Genomic DNA, 17,870 nt, shown 5'->3' on the forward strand with positions numbered 1-17,870 from the left:
ACTACATAGTACCACCACAGTACGCTGTTCTTAACACTAACCTCCAGAGTTGGAGAAGATACTTGAAGAAGGGGGACTGGCTTTTCATCCTTTGCTTGTCACAATCCAGGGATGTTTTGTACTTTAGTAACTCAAGTTTAGAGGAGAAAATTTATTCTAATACACAATATGTAATTACATCTAAGACCAACATTTCCTTCACAAAACATGCACCATCCGAACGTGCACACTAAGAGCAAGCATGCCTAATTAGGGCATTAGTCATAATGATCAGGGAGTGTAACCCAGGAAGCTCCAGGTGGTGTGGGCCTCAGCACTAAGTAAATTTCACCAGCTTGCCCAGATAAAGTCTTTGCTGACTGGGATGATTTACACCTGCTGATGCAAGTGCAGAGAATGGCATCCCATACAGCTGGGGACTGAAAATAAGCTTAGGCACGTGAGTTCAGACAAACATGTTCAGATACGGGAGATAGGAATGAGGGCCTTTTAATTATGACATGAGCCAGAAATGAGGACAAGAGCTGATCATGGTTAAAAATAGTAATTTCTTCCATATTCGTATGTAACGGCAACCAAGAAAACTTGTCTGTGGATTAAAAACAGAATGATGGGGGCCGCCTGGGTGGCTCAATCAGTTAAGCATCTGACTTCGGCTCAGGTCATGATCTCGCAGCTTGTGGGTTCGAGCCCCAGATCAGGCTCTGTGCTGACAGCTCAGAGCCTGGAGCCTGTTTCAGATTCTGTGTCTCCCTCTCTCTCTCTGCCCCACCCCCACTCACACTCCGTACTTCTCTCAGAAAATAAACATTAAAAAAAATTAAAAACAAACAAAAAGTCAGAATGATGTACACATGCTGACCTTAGTGAAGACAAGTTAAATGTAAAGGAGAGGAGGGGCACCTGGATGGCTCAGTCATTTAAGTCTCAGACTTCGGATCAGGTCATGATCTTGCAGTCCGGGAGTTCGAGCCCCACGTCAGGCTCTGTGCTGACAGCTCGGAGCCTGGAGCCTGCTTCAGATTCTGCATCTCCCTCTCTCTCTACCCCTCCCCTGCTTACACTCTGTCTCTCTCACAAAATAAATAAGCGTTTAAAAAAAAAGGAGACGAGGGGCGCCTGGGTGGCTCAGTTGGTTAAGTGTCTGACTTCAGCTCAGATCATGATCTTGCAGTGAGTTCAAGCCCTGTGTCAGGCTCTGTGCTGACAGCTCAGAGCCTGGAGTCAGCCTCAGATTCTGTCTCCCTCTCTCTCTGCCCATCCCCCACTCACGTGCGTGCACGTGCTCTCTCTCTCCCTCATAAGTAACTAAACATTAAAATAATAAAATAAATAAATAAAAGTAAAAGAGAGGGGCATTAGGTGACTCAGTTGGTTAAGCATCTGACTTTGGCTCAGGTTATGATCTCGCAGTTTGTGAGTTTGAGCCCCTCATCGGTCTCTCTGCTGTCAGTACAGAGCCTGCTTCTGATCCTCTGTCCCTCTCTCTGCCCCTCCCCTGCTGGTTCTCTCTCTCCCTCTCTCTCTCTCTCTCTCTCTCAAAATGAATAAATAAACTTAAAAAAAAATAAAAGGAGGAAAAGCAATGGTGAAGGATGAGGGGATCTACTAAATGTATTTTACCTAAGTCAACTTTATCTTTGTGCACAATTGCCAGTCAGAGCACAACTAGAAAGCAAGCTTCTAATATTGCCAAGATTGAAAAAGAGAGTAAAGTACGTCTAGTAATTGAAAGTGAAGTTCAGAGGGAATGTGTTTCTGATTGAAGAATCCATTGCTTTACCCCAGACCAATCACAGATCAAAATCACAGCCAAAGAAATACTTGTAGGTTCTTGAGAAAAAAAACTCCATCTTTGAAAAACCAAGTGCTTTAACAATTCTGCCAAACATTTCTCTCCTGAAACATCAGCTCCTTTAGTAATGGATGTATTTCCTAAGCAAGTTGCTCTTAAAACTGGTTCAGGCCATAGAGCCATTTGGTATGTTGGGGTACATTGGGGTGAATGCCAAGAATCACACACACACATACACACACTTAACACACAGAACATGTGTATGCACACACATATACACATATGATTATTGTAACATTAATACGTGCACTAGAGGAAATGACATTTCACATTAGACTCAGTGTAGATAAGTGAGAGCAAGTACTATAAACTGAAAGGAAGTTTTATAGAAGAAATTGCAAAGGGGGAAATTCTATAAATTTTAGCCAATTATAAAACATTTTTAGTCTACCTTAAAAGAAGATAATTTAATTGAGCTCGGGGAAGATGTGCATACACTGGAGAATGGTTTGAGAATCACTGAATTGATATAATTTTACCATCTACTTAGATGTGTGATTCTAGAGAGTGGTGTTTTTTAAAATCTTACCTGCACACCTCAGCACTTTCAAAATACTCCCCACCTTTGCAGAATGACTTCATGATCAGAAAGGGATGGAGATTCCCAAAACTGCAAATCCCACAACATACTTGGGGCTGCCCGTGGCGGTATACGCTCATTTGTCTTTCAGCCCCACAGCCTAGGGGAAAGGCCTGGCCATGTTGGATTTGGTGCACTCACCCGCCTCCGGAGCCGGTCCCGCTCCTCTCGGATAGCGTTCATGGTGGCCTTGGTCCTGTTCAGCTCCTCCTCTTTGCTGCACAGCATGGCGGTCAGGCTTTCATTCTCTTCCCTTAGCCCAGCCAACTCCTTCTCCCAACGAGACCGCTCTTCAGCCAGGTTGGGATACAGGTCCCGGCCAAGTACCCCCTCAATCTCCTCAACTGTCTGGAAAGCACAAAGACAAGGTGAGTGGGTTACCTGGGAGAAAGGTTGGGGGAAGAAAACAGGCACGATGGGAGCAAGTACTGACAGAAGAGTAGGTTCCACAGCTCTTTCACTGCAAGCAGTAACCGTGACTACCCTCAAATTATCCCCTCCCCGTTTTCAGATAACTTGCCTGGGTCATAGTCTGTGTTTCCCAATAGTCCCCAGAGTAAGAACAACACAGTCCCTCCAAGGTAAGTTGGTCTATCTGTGGCTCTAACTACCATGTCCACACAAATGTTTATCTTCTCTGCCCATGTTCTAGAGTCAGAGAATACACATAACTGGACAGCAAGCCAGTTGATGATCATCATGGTTGCAAATGTGAAGTTGCAAACAGCATACAAAATCTAACTTGAAGTTTCCCAAATTATAGGCCTTGCACATTCCAACTCCAAGATAACCAGGGGTCACATCACCATTTCTAGCTTTTAGTGTCACATCAGAATTCAGAAGGTGTGAATGAGGTTCACTCCCAAGATGTGAAAGATAAAAATAAACCTCCGTGACACAGAAAAGATGAAGCTCATTGTGGATGCTTCTAAGACAGTAGGGATTTAATTAATTAATAAGACAGCTATGAGCTAAAAAAGAAAAGAATCTTAATAGTACTTGGAGAGTTTTTTTCCCCCACAAATTCATTTAAAACACAGTATTAATGGAGAAGAAAAATGCGTAAAATTAGAAAAAAGGAAGAACTCATTCCGCTTGCTTTCAGAAACTATTTGTTCACATCCACTGCCCTTTGACATAGGAAGCATAAACCAAAGGACATGGAAAAAAGAGGGAGAATTACCATGTAGCGTAGAAGGCAGTGAGAAGATGTGAGGAGAAACAGGTGGTCTCAAAATTTCAAGAATGTGAGGGGATGACTCCCTTGGACACCCATGTTGGTTCCTTGATGAAAAGTTACCCAAATCTCGTTGCCACTTTCCCTATGTAGGGCTTCATCCTTTCTCTCAAATCTGATGCTCTTTTCCTTGTCAGCCCGGCTCCAGGCTCTTGCTGGTTGGCAGAAATCCTCAGCCCCTTCCTGCCCTCTCCAGGCTGAGGCTAGGGCTGGGCACCTAAGCTGACATTACAATCAAATCTAGGGCCTAGGAGAGGCTCCTGCGTGGCTCAATCGGTTAAGCATCCAACTTTGGCAAAGGTCATGATCTCATGGTTCGTGATTTCGAGCCCTGCATCAGGCTCTGTGCTGACAGTGTGGAGCCTGCTTGGGATTCTCTCTCTCTCTGCCCCTACCCTGCTCACTCTTTCTCTCTCTCAAAATAAATAAATAAAATCTTAAAATGTTTTATAAAAATATTGGGCCTGGGAGGGGCACCTGGGTGGCTCAGTTGGTTAAGCATCTGACTTCAGCTCAGGTCATGATCTCACGGTTTGTGAGTTCAAGCCCCGTGTCAGGCTCTGTGCTGACAGCTTGAAGCCTAAAACCTGCTTCAGATTCTGTGTCTCCCTCTCTCTCTGCCTCACCTCCACTCACACTCTGTCTCTCAAGGATTAAAAAAAGAAAAAAAAAAAAAAAACAGGGCCTGGGAGACTAACATGAAAGAAACATCTGTGGTTTGCTTCCCCAAACCACATCAACTGTATATTCATAACTGAGATGAATAAGATGGAAAACCAGTTGTGTTACACACATGAATCATGGTTTACCTGGAAATACCACAGCTCTTTTGTGAAATCCAGAATTCCTGTGGACAGAAACCTGCGCCTAGCATCGAAGGTATTTTTCAATTAACGTGTCACATTTTCCCTTTACACAGGCTCCTCCCAGACTTTTCAGTGTGAACTGCTGTCCAGATTACCGAGCTCTGGTGAAGGCCCTTAAAGATGCCAGAAGCCCAGTAACAACAGGACCTGGAGTTCCCATCGCTCATGAGGAGTTTGTGCAGATGCAGCACCTTCCACTGGTGCTTCCTAAGCCGGAAGACGAACGGCTGTGACAGGCATGGCTGACACCTAGCTTAGCATGCTCAGGATAGAGGACTCATTCAGACCCTAAATTAGCACCATGAATGGGTAACTTCTGAAATAATATTCTAGGAGCCTTAAAGCTGAAATAAAACTTCCAAGTTAATCCTACAACTTGCAAGTGCTACATGATGGGCCATAGTAAAATGATGTGGTTCAATACTAGCAGTCTAAGAGTTTTCAAGGAAATCTCCGCACCCCCCCCAGCTTTTTTTTTTTTTTTAGAGAGAGAGACAGAGACTGAGCAGGGGTGGGGCAGAGGGAGAGGGAGACACAGAATCCAAAGCAGGCTCTAGGATCTGAGCTGACAGCACAGAGCCCAACACGGGGCTCGAACTCACAAACAAGATCATGACCTGAGCCCAAGTCTGACGCTTACCCAACTGAGCCACCCAGGCGCCCCAGGAAATCATTTCTGCTGCAAAGCCAGTGACTTTGCTGAAATAACGAGTTGTTTCTAACATTTATTTATTTTTGAGAGAGAGAGAGCACGGGGGAGAGGCAGAGAGAGAGGGAGACAGAGGATCCTAAGCAGACTCTGTGCTGATAGCAAAGAGCCCGATAAGGGGCTTGAACTCACAAACTGTGAGATCAGGACCTGAGCCGAAGTTGGACTCTTAACCAATTGAACCACCCAGGCGCCCATGACTTTTTTTTTTTTTTTTTAATGTGACTCAACCCAACAAAAATTTATAGGACTCCTACTTCTCCCTGCTCCAATGTATAGTATGGTCTTCTTAGAAACACTCATTCCTAACAAATACTTGCAAAAATCACACTTCAAAAGGGAGAGAGATGTGACCATTTCCCTTGGATGCTCTCAAAGAGCCGGCCAAAGGGTGGGGATGGTGTACCTTGATGGCCAAGTCACAGTGCTCGCTGGCCGTGGTGAGCTGCTCAATGTGCCTGTCCACTTCAGCCACGGAGAGGCCACAGCTGCTCTTCTTCCTGCAGCAGACAACATTCTCCAGCCCCGTCAGCACCCTCTGCAGCTCCGAGTTCAGGTCACTGCAATTATCTGTGAGCAAATGTGGATGCGAGGAGTTAAGTAGGCAGGTGGGTAACAACGAATGCTCTCTGTTTCACTTATGTGAGGGACCCAGTCACGTAAAATGGAATGGCAACGGAGCTTCATATTTCCAACTTTCATGCCACGTGGCCTCATCTTACAGGCTGCTGGCACTGCCTCTGAGGCTTAGAGCCAACATAAAGCCTTAACTTATGTTGGCCATTTTCGAGATAGCCATGCCATGCTCAATGCTCTCGTCTTTCCCTGGAAGACAGCTATGTTCAAATTCTTTGGTAAGAACGAAGAAGGGTCCCAGAAGGGGCTGTTGGGACTTCAGAAGCCTTCTGGTCAACTTCCTCCTCAGCCATTCAGATGAGCAGACTTCACAAAAAGTTTCAGCTGAGATCTCATAACTTTATTAAATAAACAAAACAAAAAGGCCCAGAGTGAACAGGGACACCAAGCATTTAAAAAAATAAAAACTGTTAAGAGACAGTCCTTGCCTTCAATGAGCTTATAATCAGGATTTTTTTTTCTGATATGACCACTGAACATCTTCTACCATTGCAATTTAACCCCCTTTTCCATCAGGGGAAAAGCAAACTGTTCTAATAAAGTTCATTTTGTTCTCCATGTCAAAGTCTTGTAAACAATTCCAATAATTTGATTCTGACAATTCCAATAATTTGATTCTGATTCTGGACACCTAGGGCCTGGTTTGGGAAGAAAAATTAATTATAATTTAATGTGAACTACAAATATTTTATAAGATAATTTTGTTGGGGAAAAAAAATCCCCTTAAAGCCAAACCCAAATAACCTGTTACTTTGGATTCTTTTCTTATTTCAAGACAGGTGTTAGCTCTAAGCAGCCTCTCAGGGTACATTCTTCCCCTACAGCCAGTCTGCCTCCTGCATGAAAGGAGCTCAACGTCTACAGTTTCTCTTCTCCATCCTCCACCCCCTTCCTCAGTACATGCACTACAACAGTCCATTGTTTTTGGTGTTTACCTTTGGAAGACTTCAAAACACTCAGTGGGCTTTATCAGAATATTTTGGCCAACCTTATTTGACTGCCCAGATCTCCAAGTTACCTCAATCTAGAGAGAAGACAGCCTGAGGCTTTCACACCAACCAATGGACCCAATTATTCACCCTCCTCTCCCACCCGTTCCTGCCCATCTCTGGAAGGGCATCACCATCCACTCAGGTACTCAGGTTAACTCTCAGGCAAGCTTCATTTCTTTTTGCTTCATGTCCAGAACCCAATCCATCTTGTGAGTGCAACCGCCAAAGTGTATCCCCAAAGTGAGTTCTTCTTACCATCTCCACAGATATCAACACAGTTCAAACTACCATGATTTCTCCATGGAACCACCTGAACAACCTCCAACCTCCGCTCCCCACACTGCAGCCAAAGTGAGCCTCTTAAGGACATAAGTCAGCTGTTATTCCCCTAGCCCAGACCACCTAATGGCTTCCTGCTGTCATTCAACGGAAGTCCAAACTCCTCACCAGAGTCTGTGAGACTCTGCATCATCAGGACTGATGATGTTCTCAACCCAGGCTGCACCATGGAATTTTCTGGAGAGCTTTTATAAATTACCAATGTCCAGGCCCCACCCCAGACCAATTAAATCACAGTCTCTGGAGGTGGGGCTTGGGTACTGGGAACATTTTTAAAGTTCTTCAGATCACATTCACGTGCAGCCAGTGTGAGAACCGCTGATGCTGTCCTTGCCTCATCTGCCCAACTTCCCTTCCCCCTCACTCCATTCATACTCCTGACCTTCTCTCCATCCCTGGAGCATGCCAATCTCCTGTCTGCTCCAGGACTTCCTTTTCCTCTGCTGTTTCCTCTGCCAAGACAGATTTCTACCCAGGTCTCCACTTACTCAGTTCTTAGTTCGAATGCCACCTCCTCATCAAGCCTCTTCCCTGCCTAAAGCCTGGGGTTCCAGCTCCTCTCCCAGTTCAGTCCCTACCCTATTATCCTATCTCCTTCTGCCAATTACCACTATCTGATCTGACTTAGGTGTTTCTTATCTTATCTCTGCTGAAATGTGAAAAGAAGAAACTTTGATCTTCCTCACCAGTGTGGAAGAACAAGAATAGATCAACAAGAATAGATCACTATTCTTCAACAAGAATAGTGTAGGCGATCAAGAATTAGTTTTAAGTGGGCAAATATGAACCTCACATCATATATTTAAGAGACAGACTACAAACACAGGCTGCCAGTAGCATCATGTTTTCTATCAACCTTATTCTTTTTGTCCTCATCACAGACCATGCCCTGAGCTGCTGACAACTGAGAGGCACTCCTCACTGTAGAAGGCTCTCTGGAGATGGAGTACAGGCGCCTACCACCAACTCAAGGCCAGGAGGTCCAGAGCATGCCAATAGAACTGTCTCTGGAGCACACTTCATTCTAAGTAATAAGCAGAGAAGTTTCTCCAAATCATCTTTTACCTCGAGGTGCAGGGTTCCTGCTCCACTGTGATGGAGTAACACACACTCCCGAGTGACTTGTATTATTTTTTTTTAACTTTTTTAAATGTTTACTTATTCTTTTTTTTTTTTTAATTTTTTTTCACGTTTATTTATTTTTGAGACAGAGAGAGACAGAGCGTGAATAGGGGAGGGGCAGAGAGAGAGAGGGAGACACAGAATCCGAAGCAGGCTCCAGGCTCTGAGCTGTCAGCACAGAGCCTGACGCGGGGCTCGAACTCACGGACCGCAAGATCATGACCTGAGCCAAAGTCGGATGCTTAACCGACTGAGCCACCCAGGCGCCCCTAAATGTTTACTTATTCTTGAGAGAGCGAGAGACAGAGACACAGACAGAGACAGAGCATGAGTAGGAATGGGCAGAGAGGAAGAGAGACAGAATCTGAAGCAGGCTCCAGGCTCTGGGCTGTAAGCACAGAGCCCAATGCGGGGCTTGAACTCAAGAGCCACGAGATCATGACCTGAGCCAAAGTCAGATGCTAAACTAACTGAGCCACCCAGGCACCCCTGCATGATTTGTATTATTAAGTGCTTAAAAGTAGGATGAGGAATAAAGACGCCGCTATTCAGCCATTCCATACGGGTTTCTCTAGCACAGCTGCACTTGATACAGTGGTTGCAATGTATCACACGTCTACTGACGGTCTCTCATGGCAGGACCTGAGAGGTGGAACCAGGCTGTATGCCAATGATATTGGGTCACAGGGAACAGGAGGAGGGTATATAAATCTGGCCAGTGCGTCTTTCTTATTGCTTAACCAAACAGTTGCTGAGCCCCACCTCAAGCTAGAAACAGGATACAAAAATGAATAGGAGACTCTCCTCAACCCTGAGAGGCTCACAGATGTACGAGAAAATGCCACGGTCCCTTCTCTCAGCTGTCTACCAGCATCGTGGGGAAAGTGACCATAGGGAACATGGTGCTAGTACAGGATGGAGAGTCAGGAGAGCTGAAGAGGGCATGTATATTAACATACAGACTGAAAGCAGATGAGCGTTTTCTCTTCAAACCAAAGAGAGCTATAAATGCTTTCTCTGGTCTTAGGAAGCCAAATGTGTAATGCAAAGGTTGGAAGATGAACGCCACACACTCCTGCCTGTTATCCGCAGAGCTCTGCACCGTGGCTTTACACGAATCAGGGGACACTTAGCTGTCTCTTGCTATTGTTCGGTTTAGGAGGACAAGGTGGCTAGGCGGGCAGAAGCAGATATTCTCCACCCCCCCCCCAGCCCCCCATAGCTGAGTGCCGCCCCATAGCACGAGTCACTACCATTCACCTGAGCACTGGGGCTGTTCCATACAGGGTGGAGTAATCTTTCTGAGTCTGTGGTATATTCCTCTAGATACTGACTTGGAATAAACTCTCCATCCCTTCTCCTGGCCTACAGTGCCCTACGTAATCTGGTTCCTGCCACTGAGAGTCTCTACAAAAGGCGAACGAGATGAAGGGACTGCTTGTTAAGGGACCAGAGGAGCAGGATAAGACAGGAACCAAATATTCCAGACTGAACAAAAGGTGCCTCATTTACAAATCAAAGCCACAACAAGATATCACCTCACACCCATCAGGTTGGCCACTATTTAAAACAACCACTGGAGAAAATCACGTGTTGGCGAGGATGTGGAGAGAAAATTAGAATCCTTGTGCTCCACTGGTGGGAATGTAAAAGGACGCAACCACTGTGAAGAACAGTACGGCAGTTCCTCAAAAATTAAAACTAGAACTAGCCTATCATCCAGCAATCCCATGTCTCAATCCAATTTCAAAAGAATTGAACATAGGGCTCAAACAGATACTTGTATGCCCATGTTCATAGCAACCTTATTCACAACGGTCAAAGGTGGACGCAACGCAAGTTCGCTGACCAACGGACAGGTCAACAAAATGTGGCCTATACAAAACAGAATGTCATTCAGCCTTAGAGAGGAAGGAAACTTGGACACATGCTACAACACGGATGAACCTCGAGAACATTATAGTAAGTGAAGTAAGCCAGTTAGGAAAGGGCAAGTGGAGGACTCCTCTTATAAGAGGTACCTAGAGTAGAGGCAGAAAGAAGCACAGAGGTGACCAGGGACTGGGGGGAATGGGGCAATACACACTTTCAGTTTGAGAGGATGACAAAGTCCCGGAAGTGGGTGGTTGTGAGGGTTGCACAACTCTGAATGTACTTACTGCCACTGAACTGCACGCTGGTCATGGGACGGCAGCATGAGGACCACACTGAGGCAGACTTGGCTATAGTACCTCAGGCTGTGCTGTGCCTTATGTCACAAGGTGATGGCTTGGTCCCTTGTCTAGAGGACAAAGAGGAAAGGCCCTTCATACCGAATACACATTCTGTTAATGGAGGTTATTTTTATCTTTCCAAAGAAGAATCTCAAGTAGCACGTAGCAAACACCACATGTAAGGGGGAAGGACAATAATCGGAACCAGGGAAAGGCTGAGGATGCAAACAGAGACTCACACAGCTGCTGGGGCGGACACTTCCACTTAGCCCTGAGCTTCCTGGCAGCCAGAGCAAAAATGAAACATGTCCTGTCAGAAAGGAGGAAGCATGCCAGTTTCACAAGAGAGACAATTTGTTCTTAGCAACAAATGCTAAAAGAATTTAGGTAAAAGGGACTTCACATGTGCTGTAAAGCGATGTGACTGCCAGTCTCCTCAGACACACTTTTAAACACAGACGAATTTCACGATTTCTTACACTAACCTTCAATTAAAATTAAGCTGTGGGCCATTAAAGTACAATGTGAAGGGAATTCTGGGAAGGCGTAAGTTCACACAGTCTTGGCTTTGTGCCTTTTAGTTGTTTAATTTGCTGGAAAGACGAAACAGAGGACACAGATGAATAAATGGAATGAGCATCTCCCTTTGGCCAGAGGAGGCAACTAGCCACCTGCAGTCCAGGATGTGTTGTGTTTGGACAAGAAGGGGTTGGTATCTGGCACAGCCCTTTTGGTTTTTTTGAAAACAGTTTTGAATTAATTGTCAACATTTGAAAGTCATTAGAATTTATGGCTATTGTTGTAAAATCAGGTCTGGCAATACTGGGCCTGGCTCCTCACACGACAACCATCTGTGGAGTGGCCAGCAGCTGGCCGCTTTGGACTCAGCACGGCCACGGTGCTCCTCTGCTTCCCTCACAGCCGCACACTGAACCCCACCTGCCACGTCCCCCCCCCCCCCCCCCCCCCGCATCCATCAGTCTGCAGCCCTGCCTCTGCTGTTAGTTTTAGATACAACTTTTCCCAGTTAGATTTCGGAGAGGAGCTGAAGACAAGAGAGCTCAGGTTCATCTTACAATGAGAACCCAGAGGCTTAGGTTTTTACGTTGCTGTCTGAGGGAAGACCCAAGTACTGGGAGAATCGGGAAAGAGGGTAAGAGGGTGTTCGTGGCTATGAAAGCTAACCCAGACCAGCATTCTTGCTTGGTTAAACACACACACTAGTTTTCTTCTTTCTTCCTCAGGATCAATGAAGCCTAGCCCTAGAGTTCCATACAAGAAACTATCCCAGAGTTAGTTCGTTTTGCATCAGGTGTCAAAGGCTGCCTGTTCTCTGGTTTTTTTTTTTTGAACCCCCTGTAAAAGCCCTAACCCTGATAAAACATTAGACATTAGAAACACTTCCCCTGGTCCGCCCGATTCTGAGCTGTGCACCTTTACCAGAACGGCTCTGCTCCAAAACACGGTTGCAGCTTCAAGAGCTCACGCTCCTAGGGCTTCTGCTCCAGAGTTAACGGTCATTTGCCGGCTTTGTTTGGATGCTTCTCCCTCTCTTCTTCCTAGCAGCTGTTTTTTAGGCTTTGCCTCGAAATACCCTTTTTCTAGAAAGCCTTCCCCGATTACCCATGGTCTTAAAAAAAAAAATTATTCCTTAAAATTTTTTTAAATCGTAGTGTAGTTGACACGCAACATTACATTAGTTTCAGGTGTAGAGCATGGCGACTGGACAAGTCTATACACTATGCTGTGCTCACAAGTGTAGCTACAAGTGTAGCTCACAAGTGTAGCCACACAGCGCAATTATAATGTCACTGACTATATTCTCTGTGCTGTGCCTTTCATCCCTGTGACTCCTTCATTCCAAAAGTGGAAGCCTATATCTCCCACCCCCTTCATGCATTTTGCCCACACCCTACCCACCTATAGTGTTGTATTTACTTCTTTCTTGGAGGCATCACATTCCCTGTAATTACTTATTAACTGACATATCGACCCTACTAGGTCCAGCCCTGGGGACCAATGACTGTTTATTAGTCCTTGTGTTCCCAGATGCTCACAAGAGCAGGCACGGAGCAGTGCTCGAACAAGACCACCTGAGCTGAACGTGTAAAAGAAATTAAAGACTTTTTTTGTAAATCAACTTTTACAAGTATCCAGTTTCTGTTAGTCGACTCACTGGTAAAGAATCATCAGATCTAAGACCTATCACGTGGCATACCACACCCTATTAAAAAGGCAGAAAGCTTTCAATCGGGTGGATCCCTAAGGTGGATGTGTCCACTCAAGTTACAGATGCTAGGCACAGTGAATTTGAGCAAGTCTTAGAGAGAGAAGCATCAGAAGGCCTGCTGTGAACAGTCCAAAGGCCTTACCTGTGTGGTGCAGCAGCCCAGGGCATAATCATAACTCCCACGGCCTTCCAAGGGCCAGCACACATCCCCCCTACTGCTGTTTCGCCTGGGCATACATTGTGCCTTGTAAGGCAAGTCAAGTGGAGCAAAGGGCTACAGATTCTTTCAGCACTGACCTAGACGTTCCACTAACAGGCCAGATGTGAATTCCTAAGGATGTAACAGTTCGGCTGCTGTCGTGGCTCTAAGGCTGAAACCAGGAGGGCTGTGGCTTTCCTTTGTAAAAAGTCCCCTTCACACAGCATGCAGCAAGGAACAAGCAAAACCAGAACAAAGCAAGACTTTAGAAAAGGAAGAAACAGAAGACAACAGAAATGTCCGCAAGAAAGGAGTAAGACGGTATCCATAAAGGTTGCATGCTGCGTAATGTACACAGGGCCTGTGTCTCCTGAAGACAGGAAGACTCAGAAGAACAGTGCTGTGATAGCTTAAAAGCACCTCAAGATTGCCATTAACAGACAAACTGATTATCATGAACTTCCTGTGGCAACACAGTAGTAGTGAAGGCACATCATCACCCATGTATATTCTTGCGAAAACTGCTAACCTCAAATCTAACACTAAAAAAACCAATCAGACCATCTAGATTGAGGGACTCTACTAAGACGCTACTAACCTGGCCTCTTCAAAAAGGTCAATGTCATGAAAGACAAGAAAGGTGGGGGACCTGTTTTAGATTAAAGGAGCATAAAGAGACATGGTAACTAAATATCATGTGTGAGCCTTGACTGGATCCTGGATTAAACAAAAGCAACAAAAGACATTAATGGTACATTTGGGAAAATTTGAATATGGACTATATATATCATTCCATCTGGGTTAAAATTCTCGGGTATGATAAAAGTGCTATGGTTAAAAAAGAGAAATTCCCCGTTCTTAAGAGGTTTGTGCTGATATATTTAGGGTGAGGCATGAAGTGAGTTGCATGATGTCTGCAACTTACTTTCAAAGAGCTCAGAAAAAAAATTCATGCATGTGCGCAAAAATCAAATAACAAAAATCGCATAACATTAACAGCTAGTGAATACAGGCAATGGGTTTATGGGTTTATAGGGGTTCATTTTACTGTTTATGTAAGTTTGAAGTTTTTCAAAATAAAAAGTTGAGGGGGAAATAAATACTTGAGCATTCAAGGCCAGAAGGTACGACAGAGGATGGACACACTGAGTCTAGATTTAATATAGGGACCCCTGTGATGTTCGATTTCTCCGTGCAGCTATGAGAACCAGAATGCTTTCTGGAAAGTGTCACTGCCACACCCAAATTATCCCCCAAGACCACAGACATGAGTCAGGCTGGGAGCCACCAGCTACCACGCCGGCTGGGTCCTAACTTAGCTGGACGGGATGTGTTTCTTTTCCCAAAAGAAACCAAGTTATACTTTCAGGATTTTTTTTTTTTATGTTTATTTATTTTTGAGAGAGAGACAGAGACAGAGACAGAGCATGAGCAGAGGAGGAGCAGAGAGAGAGAGATACAAAAGCAGGCTCCAGGCTCCGAGCTGTCAGCACAGAGCCCGACACGAGGCTCGAACCTATGAACCGTGAGATCATGACCTGAGCCAAAGTCGGATGCCCAAACTACTGAGCCACCCAGGCGCCCCTGTACTTTCAGGACTTCTATTTCAGCCCAAATGTACCAGCCTGAATTTGTTTTCATTTTTGCTAATGTCACTTTGCAGTTTTAACATGCTTTGTTTCTCTGTAACATCACCTCTGATCACTCTCTCCCCAAGCTCACTAACTAACCTCTGGTCCAAATGGTCCTTCCTCAGTGCCTGGATCTTCCATTTCAGCTCAAGGGCCTTTTTCAGACAGGCCCGTCTCAAGCCTCAAGAGCCAAGAGTGGCAGTGCGGAGCAGGCTGTCAGTACCAGTCCCAGACCCCGGGGCGCTCACTGTGGTCGGGATGGGAAAATTTCCAAAGCTTCCAGGAGAAGGGAGGAGATGTGCCTCTGACATCCAAATATGGTTGACACAATCCTTTCTCCCAGGAACAATGGCCACAGTGCTGGTCCGGGTTATAGTAACACAGATGAGGGTCCCGTACTTTATTCCCATTACAGATTAAAGCAGGCTTTCACAGGCTGGTCTTGGAAGCGAACACTCCCTTATAATGCTGGTTTTAAGGAAAAACATGTCATGCGTTTCCAACAATCAAAAAAACAATTTCACCTGAAGAGACACAGCCTGTTTAAAAAATTGAGACAACTTATATTATAAAAGGAGTTCCTGAATCCCAACATTTATGGAAACTCGCTTCGAATGAATGTGGTGGAGTCTTTTCGAAAAGTGTCTTTTCGGAGGCTAAAAAACTATTTCCCTCAAATTGTACTCAAGTCACGTAAACTGAAGTAGAGCAGTGACCCTGCCTGCTTTCAAGCTTGATTACTGTAAGGAAAGTTCCAGAATGATTTCCGATGCACTCCTCAGTCACTCTGCCCTGTTGACATTCGCAGACAGGTCTTATTTGACCAGGCTCAGATCCCATGGAGAAAGCACACAGCCACCTCAAAGAGTCCTCCAGTGAGTCAATGTTCAGAACTTCAAAGTCTCCTCTAGGCTTGGTTCTCAGGGATGACCAACACTGTGCACGGCTTAGGGGAAATGTAGCTGCCCAGTTAAAGTGAGGAGAAGGAAAAACAAAAAGGCAACAAAAGGCTTGGCCTATTCCATCAACTACTCAAGATGCTATTTTCAGTCCCATCTAACCTTTCCAACCTGTGGCCTGGTTCCTCAAAGTTCCATAATCAGGTTATAAATGATTGGACTGTCAAACATTTTTTGCTGCAGGATCCATTCTAGTCACCCTCATTCCTAATAACATGAAAATTTTCTCCAGACAGGCTCCCTTGCCTTTGTCAACACTTCTCTCCAACCCTACAGAAATCGTTTTTGGAAGAGGCAGGGCTGCCTTTCCCTGCCCCGACCCCCCTTTCTCCTCACTGGGAGTGGCTGCTTGACACTTTGGAACATTTTTCCTGAAGCCATTAAGCCTCATCGGCCATTAAGCCGGGAAAATCTGGCTTTAACGTTAAACATATTTCATAGTCACAGCTGTGCCAAAGAGCCAGGTTTCATGTGTAAATTCTTCCTTGGTTGTCCTCCAAAAACTATGCATAAGGAGGAAATCTCTATCTAAATGATCCCACCAGCAAACAAGGTATCATATGCTTCCTTTCATCCCTAAGGGTGGAATAGTTGGGCATTGCTAGATCCCAGAAAAGAAGAATTTCTCACCTAAAACAGAAGAGATCTCAAAATAAGGAGCAGAACCCAACGCAGGCTGTGCAAAGGTCCACTGGATCAAGGATTTTGTTTTACAAACAATTGCTCCAGATGAGCTCTGCTGTTCCATTAGCAGAGCTGGGAGAGCAGCCTGCTGGAGAGTGTGCCACACATGCACGAACATGCACACACATCTGTGTTCTGCTCTATGGCAAGAGCCAGAATCGTTTGGCCTAAAAGTGTTGTTTCTAAGATGGAGGTCTGCAAAAATCTCGATTAACAACAAATACTCTGCTACGAAGCCAGGTGCTGTGATCACACAGCTGCTCCCTAAATTCCCCCATCAGCACTAGAGACCTCAAAGGATCGCAGTTAAGTGGAACACACTAACCGTAGGCACGTTTCACGATTTAGGCAGAGGCACGTAAGAGCAAAGCCATCTACTGAAACACGGGCACCAACAACAGTAAAAACTGCTTAGCTGTGTGGCCTTGGACAAATGACTCACCCCCTCTGAACTCTGTTAGCCCAATTTTACAGATGAGGAGATTTACAGGGCCTCCTTTCAAGGCTGAAGATTAAACATGAAGATGCATGTAAATGCTCGACACAGAGTGAGCAAAACACGTTATCTGTTCTAGCCAGCCTCTCCCTAACTAGAGCTCTTTGCCAAATTGAGGGAATAAAATTCCCAAGCCGTAATTCCTACCTTGTCTTTGTCTACTTAATTACCTTTATTTTCCAAGCAACTGTGTGACCAGGTTTGAACAGAGGTAAAGCAATTTATTTTAAGATGCCGTGTGACACTGCTGGGATCTGTCTCCTTCATAGGACTGGTTAGGTGTGTCGAAGCACTTTCTAAATTGCTGGTTTACTCCTTCAGGGCCCAAGGACACCACCTAGGAGCCAGCTCACTGACTGGGCAGCCTGGCTCTGATGGGTGGGGTCTGAAAACAAGAAAAGTGCTTCTGATGAAGGGAGCAGATTGGACTTAACTCCTGCTATCTTGAATGAAGACTGGTGGATATACTGCAGCAAACTCTGCCTATAAAATCCAGCTCAAGAAAACCTCTGAGTTGCTAATGCAGGTTTGCAAATATAGCAACCATAATGAAATGGCTGCTTTTTAATGATTTCCTATAACGGTGTTTATATATGGAAGCTTTTTCCCCTATTGAAGCCATTTAATTGGAAAATGGCAAAGGAGTAAGAAGAGGCAGCCATCCAGTTCCGATGAACGCACACAGGGGCGGCACTCTGCAGAAGCCTGATGCGCTCTTCCTCCTTGATGTCCCTGTGCCTGCCCTCCTCAGGGACCCAGCGGGTGCCAGCCCTCTGCCTCCTAGGCTCTCCCCCTGCCTCCTGCTCTTTACCTGCATCGCTCCCGCCTGTCCCCCGAGTTCTGCTAGATGTGACCTCTGGGATGTATTTTCCGATGCTCTTGCCCAAGGGTGTTGCTAGGAGCCCCTGTCCACCTCCTCTTGTGGCCCTTACCTCAGTGCTGGTCATTCCCTGTTTCCTTGCGTGCATCCTCTGAAGAGCCGTGAGCTCCAAGATGGCATTCCCTAACACTTAGTACTGGGGGCCTCCTCTGTGTGGGCACTGTTATACTGGCACACAGGACAGCGGAAGTCCCTGCCCTCGTGTTGCCTGGATTCTAGATTCCAGTGTGAGGGACTGGTAA

The 17,870-nt window shown here is 45.5% G+C and overlaps 1 protein-coding gene across 5 annotated transcripts in view; it reads right to left on the minus strand.

Annotated features, from left to right (window-relative positions):
- MCC (MCC regulator of WNT signaling pathway) overlaps nt 1–17,870 on the minus strand; it is a 470,733-nt gene that overhangs the window by 68,756 nt on the left and 384,107 nt on the right. For all 5 annotated transcript variants that reach the window (XM_047878946.1, XM_047878931.1, XM_047878922.1 and 2 more), the window contains 2 exons: nt 5,654–5,817; nt 2,577–2,783 (listed from right to left, as the gene is read on the minus strand). In XM_047878946.1, coding sequence (XP_047734902.1) covers nt 2,577–2,783; nt 5,654–5,817 — 371 coding nt within the window. The remainder of the gene's footprint in view (nt 1–2,576; nt 2,784–5,653; nt 5,818–17,870) is intronic.

The sequence above is a fragment of the Prionailurus viverrinus genome, chromosome A1 (genome assembly GCF_022837055.1).
Source record: "Prionailurus viverrinus isolate Anna chromosome A1, UM_Priviv_1.0, whole genome shotgun sequence".
In the NCBI taxonomy this organism is placed as follows: Eukaryota; Metazoa; Chordata; class Mammalia; order Carnivora; family Felidae; genus Prionailurus; species Prionailurus viverrinus.